The sequence below is a fragment of the Ambystoma mexicanum genome, chromosome 5q (assembly GCF_040938575.1).
Source record: "Ambystoma mexicanum isolate Mex_15411 chromosome 5q, UKY_AmexF1_1, whole genome shotgun sequence".
NCBI lineage: Eukaryota > Metazoa > Chordata > Amphibia > Caudata > Ambystomatidae > Ambystoma > Ambystoma mexicanum.
In genome coordinates, this window is record NC_090933.1 from 1,305,588,544 (window position 1) to 1,305,614,730 (window position 26,187).

Here is a 26,187-nt window from a genome sequence, read left to right on the forward strand (position 1 = left end):
CCTTTTCTCATATTCGTAGTACCCCTACCCAATTAGTGATATCCCAAAATGATTAACCTCTAAAACATACTTACATTTTTATGTTAAAAACAAGCGCAGTATCATGCAATGTGCAAACAATGTTATTATGCCTTCAAAGGTCCAAGCTCCATTCAGGCTCAATTGCACAATGTGGCATTCCACTGAGGCCGCCTCTGTGGACTTCTTAGCAGGAGACAGGACTCCTCATGCCACGATGAAGTTATCATTGGAGATGAGCAGATGGTTATGAATTGCAGGAGGATGTGCACACTGGAGACCTTATGTTACATGGATTGATTTTTTATTATTATTTTTTTATTGATAACGCGCACATAACAGAGTTAACCGTATAGAGGCGCAGGTGTAATAATCACAGGTACGAGACATAGACTAAATCTGGGGAGCGAAGTAGCCTAGAAGGAAAATAAACAACAGCAACCTATCTAAACAAAAAGTCTTCAGTGCCCTCCGAAATTGAGGCAATGATTTGATAGTCCTCAGTCCTAAAGGAAGAGAATTCCATAGCTTCGGACCGAAAAAAGCAAATCGTCTGTCTCCCTTTGAGGTATATACAGAACGGGGGACAACCAAAGGATGCTGGTCACTGGATCGTAGGCATCTTAAGGACTGGTACGGTTGGATCAAATCTCTCAGATATGCTGGAGCAATACCATTAATGCATTTAAAAATAAGACAGACCACCTTGAATCTGATCCGATCTTCAACAGCTAACCAGTGTAAAGCACGCAGTGATGGCAAGACATTTGCGGATCTATCTAGGCCGAAGATAATTCTCTCTGCTGCATTCTGAGCTTTTTGAAGGCTTTGCATTTGTTTAAGTGTGATGCTGAACAGCTGGCGATTACAATAGTCCAAATGTGCATTGGCCAATGCGCCTACCACCACCGTATGATCCTCACTGGGGATATAAGGTAGAACCCATTGAAGGAGCCTCAAAACGTAGTGCACCGCCTGAACCTTTGCCCCAACCTGGCCTTCGCTGCCCAGATCATCCCGCCAAATGCAGCCTCAATTCTTAACCTTCGAGACGAATTTCATATTCGTCCCCAGTAGTGTAGGAATGGGACATCTCTTAGGTGCTAGTAGGAGGTGTTTAGGTCCAAATAGAATCAAGTCTGTTTTGGCCGCATTAAACTGGAGTTGCTTTTTGGACATCCAACTACTCACCTTGTCCAGGCACTGAGCCAGTCTGCTAAATGCATCGTCAAAATTAGTCATTCGTATAAAGATCTGGGTGTCGTCGGCGTAGGAATGAAAGTTCATTATGTGACGCCTCAAGATCTCTAGCAGAGCATGAATATACAAGTTAAACAGCAATGGGGAGAGTGATGGCCCCTGTGGTACCCCACAGATCAATCTAATGGCATCCGACATGAAGCCATCCAACCTTACTTGCTGATAACGATTAGTCAGGAAAGATCTGAACCAGTGTATAGCATGTTCAGATACCCTTCCAACCGGTTGTAAACGGCTCAGAATATAAGTATGATTAACCGTGTCAAAGGCCGCGGACAGGTCCAGCATCACCAGTAAGGAGAGCTCACCCTGTTCCAGTAGCTTTTCCTTCTCTATTATCGAAGCCCATTCATAGCCATCACCAGATATAGACAATCAAGAAGAACGAACGGACTGGAAGACGTGCACCTGAGGAATTACCATAGTTAATGAAAACAATGTTGGACTTCAGCTATACATGAACGTGCTCTATAATTGAACTGAATTTACCTGTTTAATTCTCTCTTCCCACGTGCAAGCTTGCAACCACATTTGATGCTTTAGTTTTAATGGGGTTTTGCTCCTTTTCCTTTTTATGTATTTTTTTATCCCAACTCCACACCCTTCATTATGTTTTTTGGGACATAATGCAGGTGTTCGGTAGTTAAGCTGATTATGTCATGTTATATTATGTGAAGTTATTTCAAATGTTTGCCCAGTAATAAGCTAGCACGTGTTTTCAAGCAGCAGAAGAAAAGGTGAAAGGTAAGTACTCCACAACACACTCAAATAAATACACAATACAGAAAAGGTAGCAGGTGCCCCTCTCTAGAAAGAACACCTGATTTGCACATACTTCATGAAAAGGACCACAAGGCCCAAACTAGACCTGTAACTATAAGGTTAATACACCCCACACATCTGTTGAAACTAAGAGCCCCATGCTGCCCTCTTTGAAAGGGACTGGCGTATGCAGATTAATTGTACTTTTTGAGGAACATAGGACATTCCTTTAGACCACACTTCTTGAAACTCTTTAGGAATGACGCTGCAATGTGATTGTTACTATATAAGGGTTTGTTTGCATTGATTCTCAGTTATTAGACATATCCTTGTGTTGCAACAACGCTCATTCATCGCAAGGCCACAGCCTGAATTCATGTTTCGAGCAACAATGCCCTTCATCAGGTAGCACATAATATTAGCACAATTCGAATGTTATCTTCAAGACTGCAAGGACCCTAACTACGCAAACTAAAGCATTTGAATAAAATGCAGCGGGTTTAGCTAGTTCATAAGCATTCACCACACAGTCTTGGCTAGCTACTGTTGTATAAAGAGTCTGTTCTGAACAAACAAGAAGGGTTTGCTCACTTCGGTTAAATATAATGATAACATTAGAATAACAAATAAATCGTCTGACAAAGGAATTTGTCAAATTGTCATCACGTTTCTTTAAAAAATACACAAAAGATATCACTTATTAAAATACATAGGGAGAATGATATTCACTCATTGAGACCTGGCAGAGCTAGATAAACAGTGAATCTACAATGACTCATTGCAAGAGTCACCTCTTGTGATCCCACCGTAGGGAGGTTTCAGAGGCAATTTGAGGATTTGAAATTATACTTGTGGTATCGTATGTTTCATGATGTTGAAATGTTCATATTGTTAGGTTCAGTGATTCTCTCGCTCTCCCTTCTCGTCGTTTTAACCACATATATTATTGCTGCAAGGAGATTTAATGAGGTATATTACAAATGTCGAAATGCATATAGCATAATGTCATCAAGGAAATATTCTCTCAGTTCTCGTGTGGATTACTGACACCCGTGGTAGCGGATTATAGATTTTCAATGTGCTTGGTTATGGTGTTTGTGGACTACGAGAAAACATTCTGAATGCACTTTTAGACTTTTAATTCCCAAGCCGCCTGATGAAGAGAATTATCGGTTTTGCTACGGAAAAAACACTGTCAAGATGAATCTTCAGAACCTGCCCTGTGGGGGGGTTTCGAGAGTCCCACTTAGTGGATGAACAAGGTTTGTGACAAGGCCAGTAAACTACTCTTGTCAAGAGGGGATGGGAGCTTGTCAAGCGGGGATGGGACCCTGTCAGCCAGGGGTGGGAGGACTATTAGGGAGAAATCCAGATCCAGTCCTACCCCTGAAAGGGACCCAATTCCTGCCCCCGCCCCTTATGCCTGTTTGTATCTGCACAGATCACTGATATCGTCAGCTTTGCCTCCAAGAACAGAAACTTGCCAGTGTTTTTCTGTTACTTTCAGAAAATTTTAATCAGAAGAAGAAAAGAGACATGAACAATCTCCAGATTACTACAGAGGCCTGCCCCAAAAAGAGACAGAGCTGCACAACCAGACTGACAGCAGAGACTGTAGCGTACCGAGACTAGGAGTGATAGAAGGAGCGAGGGTAGCCACCACCGGAGGCTGTGAATCGGAAAGGCACAAACAGAAGGCACTACCATATGCTGCAAACCCGCTCGCTCAGCATGATGGAGGGCTCCTTGACCACTAGGGACCTAAGGAGGAGTCATACCCACTCTCTTCCAAAAAACGTACCGGGAGACAGGGTGGAAACGAAGCACAGAACACAAACAGGAACTCGTGCCTTCCCTGGCCGCCATTCCTGTTACGCAGCGATCCTGCATGGAGAATGGGTGGGGCCTAGCCTCCTATTTAAGACTTTGCACTGGGAAAGGGAAGCAGGAACTGTGACTGATTCGGGGAGGTCAAAGGTGGAGGACGACCAAGAGACCAGCAAGAGGGATGAAGGAACGGCCGATGGTGGAGTCGAATTGTTGAGCAGGTAAGGTATTGGCTAGAATAGGAAGTGGTACTGCAATGTGAGTGTACGTGTTTGTGTGGCGAGTGTTTATAAATAGTAGTGTAAGGAGGTATTGAGAAGCAAATGAATACTGGGTTAAAAGATCATGACTGAGTAACGACAAGGATGGAGGAAGGAGTAGTAGTGTGGAAGAGGGAGTAGTATTGTAGAGGTGGGAGTCGTAGTATAGAGGAGGGAGTCATAGTGTAGAGGAGGGAGTAGTAGTGTGGAGGAGGGAGGAGTAGTGTGGAGGAGGGAGCAGTAGGTGTAAGGGGAGATGTAGAGGGAAAAATAGCATTGACAGGTGGAGGCGAGATGTAAGCGGAGTGAAACATCAGAGTGGCATAGGACTGGTGGGAGGAGTGGAGCAGAGCGACTAACAGTAAGAGTACAAAGGAAGAGGTGAGCATGTGCATGGCAAGAATGGCTTGAATCTAGAAACCTAATTGCAAGGCACCACCCCAATTCCCTTTAAACACTAACCAAGTGGTAGTGTAGGTAGAGTTAGGAAGAACCTGAGGACGTATAGTGAGATAAGACATTCAGTCTCTAGGTCTTCACCGCTAGAAGAAGACAGTATTAGACAGCAGGGGTCAATCATCTGCACTTACTAAGCTGAGGTCAGGGATGCGTGGGTAACAGTTGAGGTTCGACACTAGATGTGAGAGAGAGAGAGCGACGCCGTAGGCCCCACAAACCTTTTAATAAATACCCTTGAATGGACTCTGAGAGTGGTAGTGATTCTTGAGGAATCTAGGATACGTGGGGTCTCTAGGCCTCGATACAGAGGTCTCCCAATGCCATCCAGGATGTTGAGAGTGATGAGAGTAACAAACACTGCAAGAATACTAACCTGAGTCAGAGTAGCATCTGTGAGCTGTGATTTGTACGGGAATGAAGAAGCAACTGTTCCTCTCAGAGGGCAGTCCTGGATTTGGACTGGACTGAAAGTGGTGCCTATAGAAGAGTGGCACCAAAGTCAGGGTTGGCCCGTATGAATACTCGAAGTATGAGCATGTGTGATTGACCGAGACTACCAAGGAGAGGTCAAGGTCATCCTGGTGAACCCAGGGAACACTAAGGTTATACTAAAACAAAGCCGACCCATTGCGCAACATATATGTGAAGAAATACTACTCTTGGGAATCAAGGAGGAGGCAACCCTGGAGAGTACCGACAGAACCAAGCAGGATTTGGGGAAATAATCTAACGACAAGAAGCAGATGTCCCATTCAGCAACCTCCTTGGAACTGCTTCTTTAGAGATTGCAGAGGCGCAAAGAACGAATCCCCTCCTAGACCAAGCATGCAAGACCCTAGTCTCCAAGAACGAAAGTCAAAAATGGAAGACCCCCATTTCATAGAGCAGAGAAGACTTTTCTATCATGTCAGTGTGAACCCTGGGGAGGATGGTATCAACTACTATCAACTGTTGGTCCCCAAATCATTCAGGAAGGCCATATTACAGTTAGTTACACCAGTGAGACACAGCCCCATGAGCGCCTTACTCCCAAAAGCAATCAACACGCCTATAACCAATTGGTTAGTAAATACACCAAAAATATTTAAATTCCCTAATTTATAAAAAGTAAACAACAACGGTAGTCCAATCAAAAGATCATAACATTGTTTTATAGTATTCAAAACAGAACCACAATGCCGACACATGTTTTGACCTGTACCAGGTCTTCATCAGGTCTTTGTGGTGAGTCAATGGATGGCAATCCATCTACGGGCTCCTTAACCCGACTGATTCCTGTTCATTGCAAAAGTCTGGAGAAGTCCATCTGACTGCCAAAGTTAGGCTGCATCCCCAATGGACTTGGTTATAGAATAATTATATGAGAGCTACAGTGCTCTGTTTTATGTAAACAAACATCTGTGACTTGTTACTGTATTTACATTGCCACTGGTATTTCAGCAGCAATCCGCTGTTCATAAGGGACTTGATTTAAAAAGACTTGCTCCGAAATGCAGCGGGTCCAAGACTCCTCCCGTGATCGGGCACCATGTCGCAATCCGCTGTACATAAGGGTCTTGACTTAGAAATACTTGCTCCGAAATGCAACTGGTCCCGCACCCCTTCCGTGATCGGGCACTGCGTCGCAATCTGCTGTACATAAGAGTCTTGGCTTAAAAAGACTTGCTCCGAAAAGTATCTGGTCCCACACTCCTCACGTCATCGGGCACAGCCACAAACCACACATCTGCTCAGAAAGAGGAAGCTCCTGGCAGAGATGGTTTTGGGACCAGATAGAGATCCAGCCAGCCCTGAACAGTTCTTCACCACACAAAGGCACTAGCCCTTGAATCCGGAAGCTGGAAAGTGCATTACCTTATGTGGTGTCTCCTGTCCGAGAGGGCAGAAAGACTGCCAGAAAGTAAAATACCTAAAGGACAAGATTTAAACCAGACGGCAAGGCCATTTTGAGTATGCATCAATCAAAATGACATTCTGCTGTATAAAAAAAAGACGGTGCATGCTAGTGAAGCAGAAAAATAAGTTAAACAAAGCCAGCCTGTTCTAGGCATATCAAAAAGGTTAAAAGGATGTTACGGACACAAAAGGAAAAACGGGCCCACAGTACCCCTTGCAGCACTTCACTGAGAGGTGATGTGTGCTACACTGAAAAAACAACATAGGAAATCATGAAAGGGGTCAAAGCCTCCCTACACTGGTAACCTTATGTGCTGACCAATGCCCTCAAGATAAATGAGTTGAGCAAAATATTTCATGCTAAAAAGGCTTTACAAACCTTCAAAGTCTGGTTAGAGGTTAGGACATAGCAGATCCATTGGGCTGAATTTTGTTTTACCACTTTTTACACCGCACTCACTTGACCTGCCCCACTATCCTCTTTCTATATACTTAACCCCAACCCACCAGCTACACTGTTATGGTAAAAAACGTGAAATAATTGTAGTAAAATGGGAGTCGACCAGATTGGTATGCGATCAAAGCGGGTAATTCCAACATAGCAAATGGCTGGCATTGATGTTAATGGAAGTAAAGTGGAAAAAAGAAAAATCCTTCCTAATAAACACCCACCTGAGAATGAATATAAACCAATCATTGTAAAGCGACAAACACATTGTAATGCCATTGCTACAGAGTTACAAAAAGCACGGACTCAAGGAACATCCTGTGTTTCTCAAAAAATAAAGTGGGGGTGGGGTGTACAAATGTCATGAAGCTAACAGAAACAAAGCTTCTTTACTTGATACTTTTTATTGGGGAAAACAAGAATTAACTACATATAATTCATTGCTTCTCCTCCAATCGTTCTCCTCTATATGCTATCACCTTCATAATCAGAGCAGAGAAATTGAACATCCTGGCACAGCATGACTTCCAATCGTTGCCCCAACTAGCTCATCTGTACCTCAACAGATGCTTGAAAAGAGGTGGTGGTGTCACGGGAGAATAGCTTAGGGCCAACGTACTTGCGTTGGAAGCAAGACGACACAGAGCAACACAGGTTCGAGCCCCGGCTCCGCGCTTATAAACCTCTGGTTATTAAGCGTATTACAAATAACCTATCATATATATCATATCATCATCCTCCCATCCTTTCCAAACCAGAACACACATCACATCAAAAGTTCAACTCACTGTAACTCAACTTCCATCCCCATCAAGGTCATCTATAGATCTCCTACTAGACCCCAATCTGAACTGGACAACCAAATCATTGTTCAATCGACATATGAACGCTGTTGCCGGATAATGGCATCGCAACAGGAGGACTCAATATTTTCGACAACCTCAACTTTTGCCATTACTCATAAGGCCCCTTGCTTGGCCTTGTCTTCACACTTGGAATCTATATAATATTCACTACACCAATTTCTTAGTCTGGTCCCTTTCTTGTTTTCTGATCAGTCCCTTCCCATCGACTAGCCCTTCTTTGCTTAATGACCATCTACCGCCTTGGCAAAACATCACACTCATTGTTTTAAGATTACCTTTAACTCCCTGAATTTTCTTCGAACCAAATGCCAAGTAGACCATTTCTGGATGACGATATTGCATCAATGAAAAAGTCTGTCAACCTCATTGCCCCCTGTGAACCCAAGCCTAAATAACCACTAGCCCATGCCCATAGCAAACGGTACTCCTGTAAACTACCCTCCAGCAGAAGGCAAAGGAGTTGGAGAAAGGCTGTCTCACAAACTGCTGGATTCACCAGAGACGTCTGGAAAGAGTAATTTCTAGAGACAATGAAGCCTATCTTTCTTTCACCATCGATAACGTTGTCACCTATTTCAGCATCAATGGCACCACCCTTGACTGGCTGGTGATCTTCCTATCAAACAGATTGCAATAGGTCAAAACGGGACCACACCTCTGATATCATCCGATTCTTCAATCTCCAGTTGTATGCATACAACATACTGGAAGCACACATTTGCCAACCCAAGCCTGAGTCTACGCCCAATCAGTCAACGGCTGGAAACCCTGCTGAGAGACCTGAAAGCAATTTACCGACCACAGTGAACTCTCTATTAGTGGAGAGGAGTCTGAGATCATCATTCTTAGCAGCCAAAGTTCACTCCTATTCATCTCTCTTGGCCAACAGGGCTGGCACTAGGCCAGTTCCCACGAATGTAGGCCACAATTTGGGATCTCAAGCTACTGAACTGGATAATACATGCAAATTGCCTCCTTAGAGCCTTTTTTCTCCTCTCCACTAGGGCCTCTCTCAGTCATCTATAGCAAGCGTGATTGGATCCAAAACAAAATAGCCAGACATATCAATATTCTCAAATGCCACAACTACACTTCAGAGATGCCGCTCTATCTGCACTGGCTACCGATTGCCTCTTGGAAAACATTTAAAATTCTATGATTCTAATACAAGACTGGCAGTATTTCCTCCTGAAATACTGCCGAATGGCAATACAGTTACCACATGTAGTAGGCATACATTAACCTAGGATTCAGACATGCAGATATTTCAATCTGCCCCATTTTGGGTCCCCATAGGACTCCATGAGAATTTCATATACCCCAAAGTTCAATTACCACATGTGGTAATTACAGCATGTGGTAAGGCTTTTGTGAGGAGGTAATTGCCTCCACACAAAAGCTGGAGTAAAAGATGGGTGTCACTACTGAAACCCTTACATCTGATATTCTTTTTTTAACCTTTATTTTGAAAAATAGCAGACATCCATATGAATACTTTTCTCATTGGCCTACAGTACGGGTATATTGTGTTAATCTTTGCCGGATTTTACAGATCACACAATGACCAGCTTTAGTACGTCGACCTTACATTCTAATCATCAACCGCCCCAATCCCTAAAGCAAATTACACTTCCGCCACATTTTCTGACCTCATAGTTGACATCAGGCATAGCCAGAGCTAGTTCCAGATGGCCTTGGGTCTACAGTAGCTGCAACAGTGGCAATATAGGTTTCCTAACTGTCATTAGTATAGGCTAGCTCCTCCAACCATTCTACATGTGTAAATAGCCTTCGGGTAACTATGGAGACTCTGTCTATATTTCCCAACAGATGCTTGTAGGTGGAACGCCAGTAATGTCTGTCAAAGAACCCGCAACCCCTGCCCAGAATTGTACAATACGTGAACATGAAACATCTGACATTCTAAAGTACCAGGATGTTTTGCCAGTACTGCCCATCTTGTAATCAGGCCCATGTCTTACCCACAAGAGCAAGGTACAACCTACCTTCGCAAACACATCAAAGTCTACCGTCCACGAAGATCATAAACACAGTGGCCTCTTCTCAGTCCCAAAATCCTCAATGAACTGCTTTAGTGAGTGAAAATGTTCAGCCCAAGGTGAAATGCCTTGCCACTAGAACTGAGACAGGAACACAAATCTCTCTGCTGGTGCTGTGCTCTCAAGTCACCTGTTCTCTGCTCGATCCTAATCCTTCCCTCCGTCGCGCCTCCGTCGTGCCACCCTCCCTTAGATTCTGCCTCTTCCCATGTCCACCCCAACCATGCCTTGTCAACTTCTGTGCTCGGAGGTGGCTGGCTAATCTCATGGACCGGCCACAAGCAACCATTAACTAGAATAAAAACATGCTATTCTTTCATGCTCCAGCTAGGGACTTCATTGGAGAAACAAGGAACTCCAAAACACTTATCTTGAGCTTGAAGAGAGTGAGGTTTGGTGATTTTGGCGCAACAACATGTAAGCATACCCCTGCTCATATACTTGCGGAATCCATACATGGATCATCGCACAATGAGGTATTCACACTCGTTTCAACACCTCAGGGGCCAAGATGGACTCATTCCCTAAGGTAGGACTGCGCTGTTGGCAAATGAAGGGACACCCACATTCTGTTTCAATGCGCTCCTATTGAGACATATGATTTTTTAACCTATAATTTCAATCAATCAAAAATGTGCAAAACTTTTCAGCAATCCGAGTGTAAATGAATGTGCACCAGGGCTGCTATATGTTACTGAGGTTCCATGTGTTAAAATAGCGGCAAAAATGGCTGTGGACACAAAATATCGCTGCAAAAAGGCTGTGGTTTTGCCGCACCAATCCATGTAAAGGATGCGGGGGACACCCCTGCAACCCCTGGACCCATTATACCATTTAAGGGAGCGGGAGACACACCCGCAACCCCCGCTCCCCTTAAATGGTGTAATGGGGTACACCTTTAATGCGCCAAACCACAACATTTTTGATGCGATTGTTTGTAGAGGCATCATTTTTGCGGCGATTTTATCACTGCATACCGTTACTGACAGTGCACTACACACTGTACGGACATGTCGTCGGCATTGAATATAGGGGCGTGTTCATCCCTTTGCACAGGCAAATAAACTAAAGGTTCAGAGTGCCATGAAATGACCAGCTGTCGAGGATGCATGCAGAGGAGGAAGAGGAAGGAAGACAGAGTTATTACCTAGTGATCTTCCTCTTCTGCTGCGATTTGGTGATCGTGTTCTCCTCATCCCTTTTCTTGAGCACCTGGAAGTTGTACTCTAGCTTCTCCTGGTTCAGCTGGTAGGTTGCTTTCATTTGCTGCAGTTGCTGTTCGAGTATCTGTTATGGAGAGTCATTGTTCACTGATTAATGGTAGCACCTGTTTATAATATGGCAACGTTTTCCATGGTTATAGATCAATCTCTCCTTCCTTTTTCATCTAGACTTGAATTGAACGGTGATCCCCCACCACGTCCTGAGTGTTCCTCTGCCAAGACTTCTAGTTGGGATTAAAAAGACATCTTGGACCCTTCTTCTCATTGACTGGAAGCCCCAATCACACAATGCTCCTCTGTAAACAATGGCATTTGAGGACTTGAGAATAAATTATAAAAGTGTTGTGCAATCGGATGCCCACCCGCCACCCTGCCCAGTCGTGCTAGTTCTTAGGGCATCGTGCACCAGCTGTTTACAGTGTCCTATGCACTAACCTGCCCATTGGTCTCCAGTTTAATCTTGATGATGTAGTACTCCTCGGCATGAAAAGATCTGAGAATCAATTTGAAGAGCAACGAATCAGGTAATTAGATGCCCACCACCACCCTGCCCCATAGTGCACGGAGCAGCCGGCACCAGCTGTTTACACTGCCCCATGCACTGACCTGCACATCGGTCTCTAGTTTATTCTTGATGATGTAGTACACCTTGGTATGAAAAGATCTGAGAATCAATTTGAAGAGCAAAGCGCCATGCGATCAGATGGCCACCCGCCACCCTGCCCCAGAGTGCTCGGAGCAGCCGGCACCAGCTGTTTACACTGCCCCATGCACTGACCTGCACATCGGTCTCTAGTTTATTCTTGATGATGTTGTACTCTTCAGCATCCTGCACCCGCAGGTGCCTTAGCTGCTCTTCATTCTCCTCCACTTTCCGCATGCGGCTCAACAGATACTCCAGCTGCAAGACAGGAGGCCATTGGGAAGAAGGAGGTTTACATGGACTCGTGTTAATAGCACCATAAACATACAGCCATTGCAGCAACAGGTGTGGTGCATGCCAAGAAAGCGCGTAAAAGGCACTCCAAGGGAGAAGACAAGAGATCACGGGGAGGCGGGTGCAAACCCCCATCAACACACAACAGTTGACAGAAAGTGTATGTAGTGCGTGCTAAATTAGCGGGGGAAGGTGTGCCATTCAACTGAAGACAGGAGAGCTGCAGGTCTACAGCTGACAAGGGGTAGCATGCAATGCATGACACCGTGAGCAAATTCTAGCTTTTTATTTTGCATGCTGGGATTTGTAGTTTTATTTCCCCCTTATAATTATGGACCTGCAAGTCCAAGCACACAAAGTGAAAAGCCAGGAAAATATACGGTTCTATGTCTTATTTTCACTTTTTGTAGATCGCCTAACAAAAAGACCGATTTCTTTCGGGCGAGTTTAGGTGGCCCGCTAAAAGGTAAAAAAGACGACATTGCTTTGCCCCCCCACCCTCTCTAGTGGGATTTGTTAGAAATCGGGGTGGGGGGTTCATCCCTTGGCCCCTCTCCCTCAGCCCCGCCGCCTCCTGCCACACCCAAGACTCCCCTGAACCAAAAAACTCTGAAGAAGACTGGGGTTGCACACGCCAAATATAAAGCTACCTTACTAGCCTCCCAGAAGGAATCTTATAATAATAGTTGGTTGGCGTCCAATTCCCCCAAAGAGCTATTCAATCTGCTACGCAAATTGGAGAAGGGGCACGCCATCACCACTAGCCCCCTTGAAGTCTCCCAAATGGTGCAACAAATTGATTGCAATTGTTTATTTGTAAAGCGCTTATACACAAGTGAAGTGCTTCAAAGCGCTTCAAGGCGGAAAGGGAACAAGGGAGAAACAGTAGTCATTCCTAGGCCTTGAAGTATCTGAATGATCTAACAAAATGATCTAGTGTACAAGGCCACCAGCAGTTCTACTAGTGCAAGTGCATGACAGGAGGGAAGGAGAGAAAGGAGGGGGAGAAGGAAAGAGCATATAATCAATAAGCTGCCGTGCTAGGCCCAATGACTTGCCAGATAGTACACATACATGATGAGGAGTATGGAGAGAAGGAGGGGCGGGGGCAGAGGGGGAAAAGGACATACAGAATAACAAACTGCCGTGCTAGCCCTGGTTACATTCATGTTGAATGATGATAGGTCATCATCAATAATGCGCCTATGCACAAGCGTTTCAGGCACAACCAAGCTAGGGAGGGAAGCCAGAGGGCCGGACAGCACCAACGATCTTGCTAGGCATACTGCATTCAAGGTCGTGCAAGTACGCAGACAGGAAGTGCGAGGGCGGGGGAGGGGGAAACAAGTGCGCCCAGTCATCAGGGCTTGGGTTAAGTGCAGAAGAGGTTGCCTCTCACATGGAACGTATTCCGAGTGCAGAAGTGCGAGGCAGAGTGCAGAGGCCCGGAGGCAAGTGTAGGGTTGGCGGGGGAGCCTGGGACATGTGTGGCTCTGGAGATGCACCAAGCGACCAGTTAGCGAAACTGAGCAGAGTTTGGGAGGAAAGCAGAAGAGAGGAGAAAGGGGGTTAGCAGAGGAGAGGGAGAGAGAGGGAGAGAAAGAGGAAGAAAAGAGGGAGGTCTTAAGGAGTTCCCGGAACTTGAGGAGATCCAGCTCAAGAGGGAGAGAGGCCAGAGGCTGTTCCAGAGAGAGGCACCTGCAGAGAATAAAGTTCTACTCCCAAATCTCAGTTTGGAGAAACAGCTCACCCGCAGAGAGTTGGAAGAGGCTGAGTTTAGGGCTCTAGAAGGGGATTATTAAGGGAGAGAGCGTGGTAGGTAGTGCAGGCCTCGGCCCCAGAAGGCCTTGTGGACTATGCAGAGGATCTTGAACTTGATCCTTGCATCCACTGAGAGCCAGTGGAGAGATCTCAGCGTCAGAGAGATTCGATTCCTGGGCCGGAGGCTGAGGATAAGTCTTGAGGTTCTGTTCTCAATAGGGTGGAGAGGTCGGAGAGTAGAAGTAGGAAGATTGAGAAAGAGACTGTTGCAGTAGTCCAGTCTAGAGAGAATCAGGGCTCTTGAGATGGTGAGTCTCTGGGGGAAAGTGAGAAAAGGTAGAAAACTTTTAAGGAGGTGCAGCTGGTAGTGGGACTTTTTAGAGCTGTCCGAGAGGTGAGAAGAGAAGGAGAGGGTGGAGTCGAATATTACCCCCAGATTTTTTGCCTCACTGGAGGGTGAAGGCGCAGGACCAAGGGAGGCTGGCCAGAGTACAAGTGGGAAAGCGGAATCAGGGGTCCCAATGAGGACGGTCTCTGTCCTACTGGCATTAAGGCAGAGATCATTAGCAGCACACCAGGACTGAATTGCGGAAAGTCAGGGATGAGCGAGGAGGTGGAAGAGCCCGAGGGTGGCCTGAAAGAGAGCTGTGGGTCACCCACATAACACTGAAAGTTGGAGGTAAAGGTAGAGATCCTATGGCCAAAGGGGACACCAAGACATTGAAGAACCAGGGGGATAGATTAGATCCCTGGGGAACGCCACACGTAAAGAGAGTGATAGAGGAGAGAAAGGACCAAATTTCAACCTGGGTAGGACGATCTGAGAGAAAGGACGCTAGCCAGGCCAGGGCCTGCTCTGTAATGCCCAGGGTATCACGCAGATGGGAGATCAGGATGTTGTGGTTTACCCTATCGAAAAGAGAGGTGAGGTCAAGCCAAATGAGGACAGAGGGAGAGTTAGAGTCAAGGTTTGAAAGCATGTCCTCACGGGTGTTCAGAAGAGCAGTTTCCGTGCCTCTGGATGCTCTAGAACCAGACTGATGGTCATGGAGACAGCCAACAGATTCAGTGTGGAGGATAAACTGAGAGATAGCCAGCTTCTCCATGAGTTTGCTCAGGAAAGGGGTGATAGAAATTGGGCAATAGTTTGCCGGAATGAAAGGGTCGGCAGAGGGTTTTTTGAGCACAGGCCGCACAAGAGAGTACTTGAGAGAAGTGGGGAAAACTCCAGTGGCAAAGGAGAGGTTGCAGGGGTCTGCCAAGGCCGGAGTGAGAGAGTCAATGTTGTCCTTGATGGTTTTGGAGGGGCAATCGTCCACCTGTTTGGAAGAGGCTTTCATAGACCGCACTTGTCTGGAAACCTCCTCAGGCGTGACAGGGGAGAGGAAGGAACGAAGAGGGGGAGGGGCGCCTGACAGGAGCCCAAAATATGATGGTGCATGAGTAGGTGTGGAGGAGAGCAAGGGCAGGATGTCCTGTGTTTTGGCGGTGAGGTGTGCAGCCAGGGTCGAGCAAAGGGCATGGATGGGTGCAGAAGAGGATGAGCCTGCAGTAGGGTTGGCTAGTTTCTTGCACACTTTGAAGAGTTCATCTGTGTTGTTGGATGCTGCGGAGATGCAGGCTCGAAGAAACAAAATCCCTAACACTCAGGGAAGACTTTGCAATTGATTCATTATCTGCTACGTTGAGAACAGAACACTAACCAAAACACTGCATTGGAAAAAATGGCAAATTTGAATGCAAAACATATGTGTTTTTCCTCCTGAGGCGCCGTCATTTGGATTGGTGACATCAAAACACGTGTTGAGGAACATGATTGACCAAAAGTTATTATAAACTTTAAGGTTGAAAACTGAACTACTAAAGTTTGGAAAATAAACGCTATATTTGAATAATCACCAGAGCTGTGATAAGTTATTGACAAGTTATTGGTTCATGATATCCAAATCAATTATATACACTTAAAGGGTCTAAGAGTTGAGCGCCATCTAACAGCATACCGTCTTTTGTGATAGTTACTGTTAGATTTCTGATCAGCCTCGGAAACAAGGAGCCGCGGTGCAGCAAAAGGAATCAATTCATATATACTATAAACCAGTGCTCGCCCGATAGTTGTGTTAAGACTGATTTTCAATTGTATACTAAGGCTTGAATATCGACTCTTTTCCTGAGCCAGATGCTGAGTCTATATTGCCTTTGCAGAAGGCAGCAAGCCAGTTTGTCTGAGGGTGCACCTGAAGACCCCATGTCCGTTCCGCTGCCCTGCACTCGTGTTTAAGGTCAGCCAAGTCAGAGTCATACCAAGAGTTGCACTTTTTTGGCAGGCTTCAGTCAGAACCTCATGACCGGAGTGAGGATGTTGAGAGTGTTGCAAATGGAAAGGTGAATGTTAGAGAGGGCTGTGTCAGGGTGGGAGTCAGTCGCAAGAATAGGAGGAAAGTAGGTACAGGCAAAGGCAGCCATTGACTCTTTTCAGGGTCGGGTGACCTTGAAGGTAGGAGGCAATGCAGTGTGTGCCAGTGTTAAAGGGGCAGCAAGCTTCAAGTGAGAAGAGAGAAAAGAGTGATCAGTCCAGGTGAGAGGGATAGAGAGAGGGATGTCTCTGGAGATGAGACCATCCAAGGAGTGGCTGGTAGTGTGCGTGGGATCAGAGTGTAGAATGGAGGGTGAGAGAGAGAGTCGCATAGGTTGCGGAAAGGTCCTGAGTAGTCCGGAGAGTCAAGATGGATGTTAAGATCTCCCAGAAGGAGGAGTTGGGAAGAGGAGGAAAGGAGAGAAGAGGCCAGGTCATCCCCATTCCGAGAGGAAGAGGGAGGACTGGCCCGGCGGACGATAGAAGGTGGCCAGAGTAAGAGAGGAGAAAGGCGAGGGAGTGAGCCTGCAGACCAGGCTTTCAAAGGAGGAGTAGACCTGAGTGGGAATGATGGAAACAGGGATCCACTTAAGAAAGATCAGGTCTACTCCCCCTCCTGGCCTGCTGTGTCTGGGCTCAGAGAGAATCTTGTGGTCATCAGGCATAAGTTTGTCAAAACTTGTGACAGAGCTGTCGTTAAACCATGTCTCGGTGAGAGCAAGAACATCAAGATACAGGTGTTCAAGGAGTTGGCAAATGTCAGAGGAGTGCTTGACAGCAGAGCGAGAGTTAAGCGTGGAAAAGTGGAGCTGTTTGCCATTTGTGAAAGACTTAAGAGGGTGTATGCAGGGGACAGAGCCCCCCCCCCATAAGCGCTGTGAGTACCTGCGAGATAGAGGCAGGAGAAGGCAGAGGGACCGAAGATGACAAAGATGTTAGTGAGGAGAGTGCAGGCAAGGGAGCCGGAGGGGCCGCAGGGTGCAAGGGAGCTCCAGATGTGTCGGCAGTGGGTGGCAAGGGCACCAGCGTGGGAGAGGTTGATAAGATCGTCTGTGCAGAGAGTGTGGGTGAGGAAGCCAGGGTGGACCTACCAGGCAAGGGAGCCAGAGAGGTTGTAGGGGTAGATGGCAAGGGAGCAAGTGATGAGGAAGGTGGAAAGTTGATAAGGTGAGGGAGGATCCTATCAAAGAGAAGGAAGTTGGGTTGAGGCCCTTGTACCAAGACGGTACCATTTCGATAGACATTTATGATGACCCTGGAGCCACTTGTGAGAAGAAGATGATTTAGACTGTGACCTAAACACTACGTTTCCTCGCAGGATACACAGTGACGGTGATCTGTGCATAGACATTACCGCTTGGTCCCAGTGGGACTGTATTCCTTTACTGGTGATCTGTGCATAGACATTACCTCTTGGTCCCAGCGGGACTGCATTCCTTTGCGGGTGATCTGTGCATAGACATTACCTGTTGGTCCCAGCGGGACTGCATTCCTCTATGGGTGATCTATGCATAGACATTACTTCTTGGTCCCAGCGGGACTGCATTCCTTTATGGGTGATCTGTGCATAGACATTACTTCTTGGTCCCAGCGGGACTGCATTCCTTTATGGGTGATCTGTGCATAGACATTACCTCTTGGTCCCTGCGGGACTGCATTCCTTTTTCCCACCTATTTCTGTTAGTAGACAGTAGTTCTCGCCGTTCCATTTCAAATGACTTCTGCCAAAAACAAAACGATATAAAGACTTTAACATTTGAGACATTTCTGACCATTTAATCATTTATAGGGATTGTCCCTAATACTCTTTAAAGCAGTCGCTCTATGCAGTGCCCCACTGCTTTTCCCCCAGCCTGAACCTAGGAAATGCCCCACCTATAATCCATTAGCTAGAAGATCCTTGTCAACAAGAGGCACAATACCATGAGGGCAGCACTGATCTCCCTGGCACAGGTAACTTCTCCTAAGATCTCTGCTCCTTAAGGATGTATTGCATGAAAATGCGCTCAACCCTAATACTCACCTGAGAATCGCCACCATCTACAGACGTCCCAAAAACAGCAGAACGGATCATTTGCAAATCTCCAACTGACTGCAAACTCAATCCTCGTCATGAGGTATTCCAATATTTGATTGGAGCATCCCTCAAATTGTGGCCCAAATAGTTCTTCAGCCATTTTGGTACACTGGCCTGTAATGTCTGGCCAAGCACTCAACCCACATAGGAGATCACGCTTGGGATGCCATTCAAACATCCTCAGTCCTGTTTCTCCCAAACATTAAAATGAGTCCCTTTCCACTAACTGGACCGACTGTTAGCAAGGTTTGCAAAATTAAAGATGTCCTGTAACACCCTGCATCGCCTCACAAGCTGGATACCATTCAGGCCAGACCAATGACATGGGTGTAACCACATAACACGTTTCTATTGGAGAACCCACATTGTGCAGGCGACCATGTGAGAGCTTGTCCTTCAACCTTTAGAAGAAACTCAGAAGAGCCCAGGTGCTCCTGCCACCAGTCCTCTGTAATCCTAATTCTCAAACCATCCATTGTCTGAGCTTTCTCTCCTTAAAACAAAACACTGCTGTGCAGCGATAATTCTCAACTATTCCGGATATATGGGGAATCTGGGTTTCTTCCAAAGTGCACAGCTAGCTCTGCTACTTCCCAAGTGTCAAGCAGCTTAAGGGGTTTCTACTCCTCCTGCAGTAGACTTTTTCTGTGAGAAGGAAAATACCTGTCAATTGGTCATCTCTGGTTGACCAGATCCTTGGAGCCCCCTTCACTCCCCCCGAGCCCATAAGTGAACACAGAAGCCACCTTTTCTTCCTTGAAGCCTGTGTCTAGACTGATCTCATCACCATAGTAAAGAAATAAATCAAAAGCCCCCTTGGAGCAAAGCTACCCATAAGCAGCCAAGTGTGACAAGGTCAGTACCCAGGCCTTGTGAAAAGTGTGAAAAACCCAAGGGATCTTCACTGCACAGGACCTCGGGGAGCAGGGTAGGGGCACCCAAAGATGACATACGGTATCCCCTCCCCTTTCTGTCCTGTTACAGATCCTATTATACAGGAGTTACTGATCCCAACTCCCCCACCCCCACTTTTCCGTAAATCATTGAGACGAGGAGGAGAGAGATTGGGAGGATGAAGATCACCAACAGGGAACCACAGACACAGAAAACAGACTCTCCCCTTTCTACAGCAGACTGTCCCATTTACGAGGCCAGGCAAAGTCAGGCTTCCCTTTACAACTATGCACACCTGAACCTAATCACCACTCCAGGAAGTATAAAAGGCGGAGCACGAGAGCACACTTTGAGCGAGTTGTGGAGGAGGAGAAAACCACCCAAACAATGGCCCTGCTACTTGAGAGGAGACTGCAGTGTGGAGGAGGGAACTGCACCTCTATAAGGAAAGACCAGGGGCAGCTGGGGTTGCCTGGCAGTACCAACAGTAAAACTCCTCCCCTGGGCCAAGCAGGCGAACCCAGGTATCTGAGGGGCAGGTGGGGAGACCCTGACCTCCGATTAACATACCCTTTTAGCTCCTGTCACTCCCAAGGCCAGAAAATGCCATTTCGGAGAGCTGTAAAGGGGGAGCGAAATTAGCCTTGTGTATTCTGGGACTAGAAGTCCCAAGACCCTATTTTTGCAAATTGTGTACTTTGAAAGGAGGCTCAAGCCCGGCTGAGGAAGGCCTTCATTTGTGAACCTTGGGAGCAAGGCAAAACGCACGAAGAAGCAGCAGTTCCGAGATTGCAGTTTAATACGAGGAGAAAGACGGCAAGACCAGAAAGGGTTGCAAGAAGGGGATTGCGCTTGGGCTTTTCAGAGGAAGGAAACCGCTACTTTCACAAGCCCTCGAGAATAAGAAACATAAGACCGGGAAAGGTGCATTGTGTGTCGAAGGTACCCGGGGCTCTCCCGCATCAATAGCCGAGGTGGGGAGGAGCTATTGCCGCCGTGGTCTGTATTTGGCTCCGATAACAAAGCCGCTCCAGTAATGTCAGCATAGCCGGTGCGTCGGGGAGACTGATAGCAGACTGGTCTGTGTTATAAGCAAGGTTGCAAACTGCAACATTGTATGAACAAATCTGCAAAGAACCGAGCGTAAGGCATATATGATGAGCAACGCGAATGTAATTGAATATCCAAGGAGTGACTGAACTTTTGAAACCCAAGATACCGCATACAGAGTGGTCCAGCACCACATGGGTACTCATTCGAAGGACTCTATTAGGTATCCAACTGAGAGTGTCAAATTGTGAACTGTGATATCAAAGTGGTCTTGCAAAGGGTCAAGCCAAACCCCATGCACATTTGAAAGTCTTCGATAGATATACAAACTGTAATTGGTCCGAGCCCGGCTGAGGGAGACTAATTGTTAAAAGGGGATCTGAGCCCGACGGAGGGGGATCCGGTGTGAACCGTGAGTTACCTGAGAAAAGATATACGAACTGTAATTGGTCCGATCCCAGCGGAGGGAGACTAATTGTAGAAAAGGTGGTATCTGAGCCAGACAGAGGGGGATTTGGGGTGAACTGTGAGTCACCCCAGAAAAGCTTGTGGTACAAAAAGGATCTGAGCCCGGCTGAGGGGGATCCAGGGTGAGAGTGAATTGCCCTATGTGAATACTTGGAAAATAACTTTTCGTTTGTTCAGGCCCTCTGAAGCAAGAGACTTTTGATAACGTAAAAGACGTGGGCATGGAAGGCCCTGATGCTTGTGAAGGAACTGTGTCCTCGCGCCGAAGAAGCCCAAGAGTGTGCAGTGTTCGAGTGACCCGCCTTCTCCCATGCTGAAAACGTGGGGAAGGGAGGCCAAAAGCCTGAACATCCTAACTAATCATTTTGTGAACACTTCTTTCTTTTTCATGCACATTACCCCACACTATTTGTAACTTAGCAATAAGGATTGTCAATAGGTTTTTAGTATAGGCCCTTTTATCCTGACGAGACTCCACTAGGACTGCATTATTATTATTTTGATGGTCGTAGCTTGCTCCCATCTTAGATTTAGGTTTAGATAGGCGTTTATCACCCCCTTGATAAAGTTCAATAAACACCCTTGAACTGCGGTCACTTGTGTCTGTCTTACTTTGATACCATGCCTTCCTTACAAAAGGGAGGGAGGGGAAGTCAGCCACAAAACAATCCAGAGCCAGTGCTAACTCTGAGATAGACAATGGCCACAGAGAGAGCCCCAATTCCTGTCCCCTCTCCATTGCCAGCATGCTTGCATGCAGACCTCTTTCTACTCATGCCCTACCTCTGTTACAATATACTGACCAGCGTCTCTCTGATATTTCCAGGAATACTCTCGGTACCCGTAAGAGAGCTCTCAGTGGACTGACCCAGCAGTCAATACACGTGAGGGAAAAGATCCAGCATTACCCAGGAGTGATCAAGGCACGTTACATGAAAAATTCAAGCAGACAGGCAGACAGAGACCACATCCCCTAAGTGGCATGGCGCTTCAGGCAGACCCTAGCGAGCGGAGAGAGAATCCCAAGGAGAAACCACGTACATATGTGCCGGTACAGAAAACATCACAGAGCTACAAACCAGTGTGGACAAGCCCATACAGCCACACAAAGCCATGTAGACCACATGGGAAGGACCCACCACCCATCTATGGAACGTACCAAGACCTCACAAATCCAGACCACAAAATGGTAATACAAGCCTGAAACCTCCAACACCACCCAGCTCTTCATTCGGCGAGCACACGCAGAGATAGTAGGTGGGCCGAGGCCCTGTTTAAAGACTCTTCCCTGCACATACATAGCATAGTAAAGACAGGGCCGGGATGGGAAGGGAAGATGGCCATTCACCCGAGGGGGAGGAATACTTAAACAGGGGACGGGAAGCACGTAGTATGGGTTATTTGGTTGAGGTCAGCAGTGGAGGTGGAGATGGACCAAGAGACCAGCAGGAAGAGGGAGAAAGTAGTGACTCAGGGACAAGGTTTGTGGAGAAGGTGAGGTATTGACTTAGGAGCGAAAGTGGTTCTACAGTTTGAATAATCATTTTTGTGTGGCAAGTGAGTAGAACTAGTTTAAGGAGTGAATGTGAGGTGAATGGTACAGGGCCAAACGAGGGTGAATGTGCAGCTTTGAGGGTGGAGTGGTAGTGGGAGGAGGAGAATAAAATAGAAGTGGGAGGAGGAGGGTATTAGGAGGAAGACGGTAGTAGGATGAGGAGGAGGTGAGTAGTAGTGGGAGGAGGAAGGTAGTAGTGGAAGGAAGAGAGTAGTAGTGGGAGGAGGAAGTTAGTAGTGGGAGGAGGAGAGTAGTAGTGGGAGGAGGAAGGTAGTAGTGAGAGGAGGAGAGCAGTAGGGGAAGCAGGGGAGTAGTAGTGGGAGGAGGAGAGCAGTAGAGGAAGCAGGGGAGTAGTAGTGGGAGGATGAGAGCATTAGGGGAAGCAGGGGTGTAGTAGTGGGGGAGGAGAGCAGTAGGGGAAGCAGGTAAGTAGTAGTGGGGGGAAGAGAGAATTAGGGGAAGCAGGGAAGTAGTAGTGGGAGGAGTAGGGTAGTAGAAGAGAGGGGAGCACTGAAGTGTAGAGGGGGAGTTGTAACATCAAAGGATGGAGGCAAGGAGTAGGAGGAATGAAACATTGTAGGGATGGCAGAACAGCAGAAGGAGCAAGAGAGATCTAGTAATGAGAGTAGCAAGGGAAAGGTAAGTGTAGGTGTGAGTGAAACAGCCCGAGTTCAACAGAAGGAGCTTAGAGAGCCAGCATCTTGGGAACACCATTAGTAGATGGGAGAAATTAGACTGGAGGGGTTACAAGTCGGTAGAACTAACCACAGTTACAGCAGGCACCTGCACTAGGGAGAAAACCCAACAGAGATGAGAGAGAGAGAGAGAGAGAGAGAGAAAGAGAGAGAGAGAGAGGGACAGCCCTAGGGGCCACATATTGGAATTAAACCGTCCACCTATGACACAAGACAAAGAAAATATCTCCACCCTGGCACCTGCTCTAGCTCTCTTAGTTAAAAGTTCCTTGACATATGGTGATTCCTCCCTTCTCCACAAGATGAACCACATCCCTTCTCTCCTCCTTAAAAAGTAAATGGCGTGTTCCAAGATGGCCACCGCACTGTAAGGTTGTGCGTGCAGGCTCTCCGTCTCCAGCTCGATAAAGTAGAGCTGGGAAGGCCTCTGTGAGCCACTCGAACATAGTGGGATTGTTAGAGGGACCCCCCGGCAAGGAAGCTAACCTAATTTCCGTTCTGGGGGACCGAGTAGATGCAAATGAAAGGGGAATCCAGGGCCTGGTTGAGGACAGTAAACAATCAGACATCGCAATAGAAGAACTAGCCAGGTTTACACATAATCTCGAGATTCAATGTGAAGAGTTGGAGAATCGTTCCAGACATTCCAATATTCGTCTCAAGAATCTCCCAGAATATGTGACCGATATAGAACTCAAAGGGGCAGTAACTCAGATCTTTGCAGACCTCATAGAAGCAGCGGAAACTACTACTGATCCATTTGACAGGGTCCACAGGACAGGTCCGAAGAGGCTGGAACCTGGCGCTCGCCCCAGGGATGTGCTTGCAGCCTGCTCCTCATACCCACAGAAGGAGCAGATATTAAGAGCAACGTGATTGTCTGCACCAATAACATACAATGGAGTGGAAATCCAACTTTATGAAGACTTATCATTGACAACCCTCCAAAAACACAGAGACATATAGACGGTGGTAAAGACTTTTCAGGCTTGCGAAATCAGGTCTAAATGGATGTTTCCTTTTGGCCTCCTTTTCACACTGGAAGGCAGGCAGCATCGAATAACATCTCGAAGAAGCTGGTATGGCGCTGCTTCAAATAGAGGAAGATAATGGAATGAGCTTATGAGCAATAGCTGCGGTTGAGATGGACGCACCAAACATCTTGCATCTGGGGAAGGGTCTACAATTGAACAACGACGGAGGAAACATGAAGGTGCACAGAGAGACGACTGGAGAGCCAGACTTAGAGGGCTGACCTCGAAATCGGCTAAATGAGGGTGCATTTAAGGGTCTCTACTAGACACAGGACTAAACCAGCTAGCGAAGATAAACAAAGGATGGCAACAGAGAGTGACATCTTGGACTTCATTTGTTCAGGTAACAGATGGGGGTGGTACTCTATCCTGCACTCACCCATGGAGTAGCAGGTGACTCACAGCCAAGGATTTGTCCCCCGGGTAACACTAGGTTCTGTGTCTCACACCAGGGAACTTTCTGGGGAAGGGTTTAAGGTAAGTTGGGGAAAAGGAGGGGGGAACAGGGGAGTTCAGGGGGGTAATCCAAGGTAATCCAAGGTGCAGTAGTACTATGTAAATGCGATGTTAGACAGATGTGCTTATATAGCGACCCAACGGAGGATAGACACAGGTACATGTAATTCAGGTGTTTAACATTGAATGTTAAGTGGCTCAATACCCCACAGAAACGAAGGAAGGTAGAAGGACTATTGGGACGCCACCAACCGGACTTGGTGGCGCTCCAAGAGACCCATATACGGAGGGCGGACAGAGGTAAACTCTGATTGCGTCAATAGCCATTATTATTATAGGCAAATGCCGAGGGGAACGTGGCAGGGGTGCTCATAGCTATTAGGAAGGGAACTTTAATCAAAGTAGTACGCTCTAAGATCCAAAAGGAGGGTACATATATATATTCTCCATTTTGCAACTGCGTGTTAACAAATTGATAGTGGCCTCAGTATATGCCCCCAACACAGGTCAGGAAGGCTTTTTGAAATCCAACCCTGGGCTGCTGGAAGAGTTTGCGGAAGGAAAATACTAATGTTAGGAGACCCCAATATAGCATGGGACCCTGTGCGAGATCACAGCACATAAACATGCTATACTCAACACCCTCCCCTCTAGGGCCTTACAACAGAAATTCACACAACTTTCCCTAGTGGATGTTTAGGCTGTCCTTGAGGGGGGGGACAGGGGTTTCACATATTACTCACACATGCATCATTCATTCTCATGTATTGACTATGTCTGGGCCTTGCTTCCGCTCTTAGGAAGAATAACACAAATCATGACACAAACTATAACAATATCAGACCATGCGTCGATTATCATGGAGGTGACAGTCCCGCAAGAAAAGCCGCGGTGATGGACATGGACATTTCCCTTAGGATTACTTCAAGATCAAGTTATTAGGAGGAGTATTGCTGGACATATTAGAGATTTCTTTGAAATTCATGAAAAGAGGGACACAGCGAGACAGGTAACCTGGGACGCCTTCAAGGCTACACTGAGAGGTCTCCTTATAGCGGAAGAGGCCATCAGACAGAAGCAGAAGGTGACACTAAAAATAGAAATGGAGGGGGAAGTCCGACAAGTACTGTCACAGATGGAAACGAATACGGGCCCAAAGTTACAAAAGGCATATAGGGCCACCGTTGGGAGGCTTAATCCTCTTTATATGAAAAAAGCAGAAAAATACTTTCTTTATCTGAAACAAAAATATGACCTGAAAGCCAATAAAACAGATTGTCTTCTAACTAATCAGCTTCGTCAGCGGGTAACTTCGCAAACTATACAGCAGATTAGGCTCCCCAACGGTGATGTAACTACAGAAACCGATCATATCATTACTCAATTACATGTATTTTACTCAGACCTTAATTGATCCAAATCTCCCGACCCGCACGCTCAATGGGAATATTTGTAAAATGTCTCCCTTCCAAGGTTTATGCTATTGGAAAGTCAGGCGCTAGAAACGGAAATCACACAAGCAGAGGTTCATCGGGTGATACGTGAATTACCAGTGAATAAATCCACAGGCACGATGGTTATCCGGCATCCTTTTATAAAACCTATAACTAAATTCTAACCCCAAAATTAACAAAGCTATATAACTCTTTCGCGCAATCAGTAGGTATTACTTCCTCCATGGAAGAAGCTAAATTAGTACTGTTCCCCAAACCGGGCAAAGACCCAAGCAGATGCGGGCCATATCGTCCGGTAGCTTTGATAAATGTCGATGACAAAATTTATACTAAAATATTAGCCAATAGGATGGAAGACCTTTTACTCCTCTTAA

At 46.5% G+C, this 26,187-nt stretch overlaps 1 protein-coding gene across 1 annotated transcript in view; it reads right to left on the reverse strand.

Moving 5' to 3' along the window:
* LOC138498060 (dynein regulatory complex protein 1-like) overlaps positions 1-26,187 on the reverse strand; it is a 371,050-nt gene that overhangs the window by 143,732 nt on the left and 201,131 nt on the right. Inside the window, exons 6-8 of the mRNA XM_069621906.1 lie at positions 17,765-17,851; positions 11,858-11,980; positions 11,004-11,143 (exon numbers count right to left, since the gene is read on the reverse strand). Coding sequence (XP_069478007.1) covers positions 11,004-11,143; positions 11,858-11,980; positions 17,765-17,851 — 350 coding nt within the window. The remainder of the gene's footprint in view (positions 1-11,003; positions 11,144-11,857; positions 11,981-17,764; positions 17,852-26,187) is intronic.